The 7,097-nt window shown below is 33.4% G+C and overlaps 1 protein-coding gene and 1 long non-coding RNA gene across 2 annotated transcripts; one reads left to right on the top strand and one right to left on the bottom strand.

Moving 5' to 3' along the window:
* The first annotated feature begins 305 nt into the window (after positions 1-305).
* On the top strand, positions 306-1,942 carry LOC131179871 (uncharacterized). Its single transcript, XR_009148765.1, has 2 exons — positions 306-715; positions 1,317-1,942. It is a non-coding gene; the product is annotated as an uncharacterized LOC131179871 (long non-coding RNA).
* Positions 1,943-2,227: 285 nt separating this feature from the next.
* LOC131179870 (uncharacterized) lies at positions 2,228-3,111 on the bottom strand. The gene is made up of 2 exons (XM_058146679.1): positions 2,707-3,111; positions 2,228-2,483 (listed from the first exon to the last, which is right to left on the bottom strand). Exons 1-2 carry the CDS (start codon positions 3,076-3,078, stop codon positions 2,472-2,474), a joined length of 384 nt encoding a protein of 127 aa, XP_058002662.1. The 5' UTR covers positions 3,079-3,111; the 3' UTR covers positions 2,228-2,471.
* Positions 3,112-7,097: the final 3,986 nt, after the last annotated feature.

Below are 7,097 nucleotides of genomic sequence, written 5' to 3' on the forward strand. Positions count from 1 at the left end.
CACTGTGTTCGCAATAGTCCTAAGGACCACAGCGTCACATTTTCCAGTTCAGAATTCGGGTTACGATTGACCTCGCAGTCATTTCCCATGAAGGTCACCAATCGCTGTGACTCCCGGCTCATTTAACTTTTTATGCTTTGTTTTTCTTCTTTATACTTAACTATTTGGCAATTACTAATTATTTGTATTCAGGGCTTATTTAGGTGTCTTAGATGTAGTTCTAATTCTTTAATTGTCCGGACCGATATCTGTCGCCAGAACAGTAAAATATACTAGGCTATGTAAATAGGGGTGTTACACTATATGTTACTGTCTTTTTGCACTTAGTTGTTATACTACCTGCGAAGCCTCAAAATCATTCTCATTGTATCCAGTGAGATGCTTGATGGCTGCCGAGCATTATCATCAATGACTACTGTGACAACTCCCCTTGTGTTTGACCAACTCATGAAATCCACAAGGTCATTCAGAGTCTTCATATTCTTGTTTTAGCACCTTTCATTCCTTCCTAAGTATACAAAACAGTTGCTGCATATTTAGCAAGTACTATGGCTTGTATGTTTTAAACATGGAAACCTTTTGTCTCGTTATTCAGTACCTTTGGCACTCTTACCCTATTATCCACCTTGATGTGCGAAGTTATCAAACTGATGAGGAGACATGGAGCTGGGAGGCGCATGATATCTTATTAGATACCTCGACCACTCTACTCATGGTATGTGCTATTCAGATAGTATATAATTTCTGTTGTTAAGTGAGATGTTTTTAACATGTGGGTAAAAAAATTAGAATATTGTCTAATTGAATTAATTCATTTACCTGTATCTTTCTTGTGGCAATAGGTTAGATTTAACTAATACTGGTATTATTGAAGCCATCATCCTGGGTTTGATCGTTGATGTCGTTGGACTTTGTAGTTGATCACTATTGCTTGTTTGATGATCACCATGAAATACTTGTTTTCATTTTAAGATGCATAATTGTCTTCATGAGATTGTTTGGTCATAGTCAATACATTAAGGATTTCTCGCACTTGAGCCAGTGGTGAATGTATATAGGAAAATGAGAGGTCAATTGACCCCTCTTTTTGCTAAAATCATCCTTACATATGTTTATATATGCATAAATTTACCCTTCAAAAATTTAGTTATTGAACCCTCTTTTTGATAAAATTTGGAATTAAAAAAGAGTATAATAGAGACATATGTATTTAATAGCATTAATAATGTTGTAATACTTAATATTTTTCTCGTCAGTTTAATTATAAGATATTAATATTAAAATTTTGACATTTTTAATAATAGGTTATTATTTAGTTTTTATTCATTGACCCCAGGGAAAAAATTTTTTGGATCTGCCACTGACTTCAGCCATTGAATGGTACCGGCGGGAAGGCGTTACTTTCACCTGAAGGGATAAGTGCTGCAAGCCAATCTTTTTTTCCTTAATTGCAGAGTATGAGCTAAGAGGTAATAATCTTCATAAATATAATAAAATGAGCATATATTGAGGCTTACCTGCTGGAATTGAGGACAGCGGATGGAGTGATGTAGGGTTGGACTGATTGCTGGAGATGGAAAGGGCATTGGGAAATATGAAGTTTTGGCTGTTGCCATTGCTGTGGTTTATGTGAATTGAGAGGCTGAAGGACTTGTCGGTTTTGATTCAGGACTAGTCGTTTCCTTCTATGGAACCAATAGGATTTGCAGTTAGGGTGGCTCTACTATAACTTGGATTGGGAGGCGAGACAATGTAAAATTGGAAATTTGCTTCCTTCTCACTGTCTTGGCATGGTGAGAGTTCCAGAGCTTTCCTTCGTAGATACGAATTGGATATATTATTCTCACTCTGTTGGATATAAATTGGATATATTATCAGCCAAATTACTCAGTTTTAGTTGCATTCCAATTTCAATTTCAATGAAATCACTATTGTTATATTATGTTGAATTTTAGCCTTGTTTTAAAGTATAATAATATCTAGTTCTACATTTTAAATACATTATAAGACTTCTGATTGAATTTCTATATAAATTTGGCAAAAGTGAATTCATTAAAATAATATTAAAATTAAACAATTTTGCCTATAAATTTGGCATTTTTAATTCCCAATATGAACGTATGAAAATGGTTTAATCAAACTACTAGAATTTGAATCAAGCACTCCATATCTAGTATTTACCCTTATGCATTACATACAAAGATTCACATGGTGACTATATTTCAGATTATTCAGTCGTCTTGCTCAATTATTTACGCTATAGAATCCCTCACAGATCCAAACGTTACACTCTGAAAATGGGAACACAACAGTTTGGAAAAATATACATGGCTGTAGAAATTCAGGAACATAAGGCCCTCTTGCTATTTAAATCTCAAATCCATGAAACAATTGCACGAACGAAAGGCATCTAACTGCAGCATCAGCCTCATTCCAATCCAATTTGTGCAAAAGAAAGATTGCCCTCATTTTTATTCATCACCCTGTGCATTTTGCATTTGCAATGAAAACAAATATGTTAGACCAAATAGTCAATTGAACTGATTGTTATAGATGGTTTAACGATTTTGACTCCATCTATTCTCTTTCCAAGCAAATTTTTAATTTGTTCAAAATAAGAGTTGATTGACATGACTGCTAAGATCATAGCTTGCAAACTATATATATATATAGTGAGATTATTACATTTTGTTAATCATTACGTACCATTTCCATGAATAACTCTTGTATTGTGTCATTAAGGTTGCCTTCCCAACGCCAATTATCCTCCAAATGACACCATTTTGTTCGTACTCTTAGAAGCTTTGGTGTGCTTAACACTCCTTGAGCAAAAAACTTCATCTTGGGGCATTCTGTAACAATTATTGTTTCCAAAGATGGGAAATTGAAGGCATGATTACCTGAGCAGAAGCTTGCAAGGCATGGTAAACGATCAAGCTTCAAATATTCTAGTTTGCTGAAACAAATCTCATCTTCTACTCCATCTCCCTCACTTGCTACTATTTGTTGTAGCATTTTGCATTCGTTTACGCTCATTCTTTGGAGTTGCCCCAGGCTTGTAGCTGTTGACAGAGGCATCAGATTTACTAATCCATGACATTTTGATATTTTTAGAGTTGTCAGATTTTGGAAAGATATTGAGGATGGGACTAAACCTTTCATTCTGTCACATTCTAATAATTTCAAAGAAAGAAAGGCTGAGATTGTTTGCGAGTTGTCATTCTCCGCCAAGTGCTTGAGCTTTGGTAGTGACACTGGATGTCTATCCTCATCAATTCTCACCTGGTGTAGGAATATTTCTTCAATAAAAGAACCAGAAATAACAAGTTCCTTCAAATTGGGTAACCTTTGAAAAAAATCAGATGGCAAAATTGCACTTTTGCTAGCAAAGCACAGCTCAATAACTTTAAGCCCATGAAAGAACTCAGACTGAAATTTGTGATGCCATATCTCCTTCAACTCGCTCCATTCCACCCTCAGTATTTGTAAGCTTTGGACTGCAACCTGTATATTAAACCAAATAAACTAATTAAGTTTCCCTCTATATAGACAAAGGGTATGCTAGTTTTAACTAATTTGAGCTGGAAAAAAATTTTATATTTTTTTAAGAAAAAAAAAAAGAAAATGGAGAGGGAAGCAACAATATAATTATTTTAGCTTTGATTAAGATGTTGAAATTATTTCTTTCTTTTTATTGATTTAAAATTGAAGAGTACAGAAGAAATATTTGATTAAAAAAATTTCACAAAAAGTACTTTATTTGAAAAAAAAAACTCTATATACATAATGGAATTTAGTATTTTGAAATATTAGAATTTTATTTTAAAAAAATGATAAAAATGAAAAAAAAATACACAAAAAGCCTTGCCATGTACCAAGCCAGCTCTTAAACGATGTAATCAATGATGTAATTATTGATTTAAATAAAAATTTTGATTAATTTTGCCAAATTGGTAAAATTTATTGGATTCTATAATATAAAAGGCTCAAATTTTCAATGAGAAACATTTTCCCTTGGAAGACATAGAAAAAAATGTGGGAAGTTCATTAATGAAAGTATGGATTTAGGACGGAATTAGAAATTCATATTTGGAGGCTAAAATAAAATAGAAAAAAATAAAAGTGCAGATGTCAAAACATAGATTAAAATATTGAATGGGTAATAAAATGGCATGAACAGAGCAATAAAGAAAAATTGGTGATTACATATATAAGAAAGAAACAAACGATACATTTTTATTTGATGAAATCGATGTACATCTAACGTTTTTATTATAATCGTTGATTATAATAAGATTTATGTGGAATCAACTACAATTAACAGCCAATAAAATTATTATAAATAATTTTTAATTTTTTTTTTTAAGTACAAAAGACATTCAAAACTGACCTTGTCATCGAAAAAGTGTGCTCCAGGCAAATCAGAACCTCCTTCCCAAATTCTTTCTTTGTTTTCCTTAAAAAATAAGCTTGAAAATGTGGAAGCAAATATCTTCATCTTTGGACACTCAACTGCAGATACTCTTTCAAGGACGAGCATTTAAGAACGTCACTTCCCGAATAAAAACATTTTAGGCTAGGCAAACACTCAAGATCAATGGAAAATAAAGAAGGGAATACAGTTTTAACCCAGCCTTCTCCTTGCTCTTCTTTTGTGATGATTTCTTCCACCAAAGCACACCCCTTTATTTCCATCTTCATCTTCCTTAGTCGTTCAAGCCCCAAAGCTAGGCCTGAGCAGAATTCGATTCAAACCGAAAAATCGAACCGATTCGGTTTAATTAGCTCGGTTTCAAATTTTAATCAGTTTGATTCGGTTTTAATTTATAAAAATTTCAGTTATTTCGGTTCGGTTCGGTTCGATTTTGAAGAGAAAAAAATCGGTTAAACCGAACCGAACCGAACCAAATAGTGATTTATATAGTCAAATCGAACTAAATTGAACCGAATTGATTTTTGAATTAATTTATTTTTATGGAAAATTTATGAATTATATTTAATTATATATATATTAATTGTTTAATTTCATTGATTAATTGTTATTAGGTTCAAACCAAAGTTAAAATTAGACCAAATAACTTGAAAATCAAGTCTAAATTAAAAAATCAATCAAAAATCAAACCGATCGATTTAAACCGAACCGAATCGAAATAAAGCGGTTCGATTCGGTTTTTCATCAATTTCGGTTCGATTCAATTTTTCATCAATTTCGGTTCGATTTCTAATATTAACGATTCAATTTTTATAATTTAATTCGATTCGATTTAATTCGGTTCGGTTTGAACCGATTGCTCACCCCTACCCAAAGCCATGGAAAGAGTAAATATATTTGTCAAGTTGCTACAGTTATGAACTCTTAATGATGCTAGGTTTCGAAAGCCCAAAATTCTTTGAGCATCTCTATACCATACATGCCTCAACCTTGTTAGATCAATTAAATTCAAATCTCGCAACTTCACCGTTAGCTCGACATTCCCTTCTCCAGCGTTTTGGCCTTCCAAATTAAATACCTCTTCTATTGATTGCATTTTTCCACAGTCAAAGTTTGCAGTTTCTTCAAGAACTTTAGTATTTTCGATGATATAGCACATGAGAAAAGTTCGCAGTTGTCCACCATCAATTCTATTAAATCACCAAGGAATTTAATATTTGGTGGACTATGCCAATTTTCTTTCAGCCGCGGAAATTCAGAGAGTTTCAAAGGGAAAAGTTGGTGAATTCCAACCTACAAAACCCAACAAATTACATCATTAAAAATAACAGTTAAATTTATGCAAAAGAAAGCTTTCAGTGGAGTATAATTATAATAATAAAATAATTTCACATAAAAGAAAAAGAAAATTCATCCACCAAAGTTCATCTACAAAAACCATGAATTCTTTGGATATACGATTGAGTTGCATATTAAAACAAGGCATATCATTTCCATGTGCATCTCTTCTATGGTGTCATTTAGATTCCCCGCCCAAGGTAAATCTGATTTAAAAGAACTTTTTGACAACTTTACTCCCTTTAGATTTGGTGTGCTCAAAACTCCAGGAGAGAATATCATCATTTTGGGGCAATTTCCCACTATTACTTGTTCCAAAGATGGGAATTCAAAGGTGCAAATTCCCATACAGAAGCTTGTGAGGCTAACCAAGTTGAAGAGCTTTAAAGTTTTCAGTTTGTTGAAATTGATCTATTCAGTTGTTCCATCTTGTTCACCAGCCACTAATTCCGTTAACTTATGGCAATTTGTTACTCTCATTGTCACAAGTTGCACCATACTTATGGCTACTGATGATGTCATCAAGTTAATCAATCCATTGCAAAAACTTACATTCAGAGTTGTGAGATTCTGGAAAGATGCAGAAGGGACTGCTAGACTAATCAAATCATCACAAGAATAAACATGCAGAGTCTCAACATATTGCAGAATTGGGTACAGTTGGGAGTGTTCCTTCAAAACATGTTTCAAACCATCAACCTTACTTATTAGCATGTTACTTGTACGTGGAAGTGGCAAGTAATCTTTCACATGATCACCGAGTCCCTCATCTCGGAATAACTGTTTTTTCAAAGAAGACTTGCTTAAATGTAGCGTTTCCAGATTCAGTAATCCTCGAAGGAAAGCAGATAGAGACATTTCAGATTTGCCCCTAAAATGGTGAACATCAAGGAATTTTACTGGCAGAAGGAACCCTGATGGCAATTGCATCATCATCTTTGTGGCCTTGCCATCTAATGACAACTTGTTCAAATTGGGGAACACCTAAAAACCAATAAAAGAACAGGCGAATCACAAACACTAAATTAGCAGTGAAAAACAATAAAGAAAATTTAAATTCTCCATATTTGGGAAGACCAAGGAGAGATTTTGTACTTGTATTTTCAACTAGGGAAACAAATGGTCAAGCATAAATTTTTCAAGATTTATGGCTGCCGCTTATTTTAATTGAATGCCCCTAATCTCTTAAAAGTTCCATTTTATAATTTTATATGATTGAATCCAGAGATTCATGGGCCTCTCATACTAATACCCACGGAGACAGAGTTAGAGATGTGTGAATGGTGAGGATGACATAGAAGAACAGAAGTGGCCAAATCAAATTCCG

Source organism: Hevea brasiliensis, chromosome 5, assembly GCF_030052815.1.
Source record: "Hevea brasiliensis isolate MT/VB/25A 57/8 chromosome 5, ASM3005281v1, whole genome shotgun sequence".
Taxonomy (NCBI): Eukaryota; Viridiplantae; Streptophyta; class Magnoliopsida; order Malpighiales; family Euphorbiaceae; genus Hevea; species Hevea brasiliensis.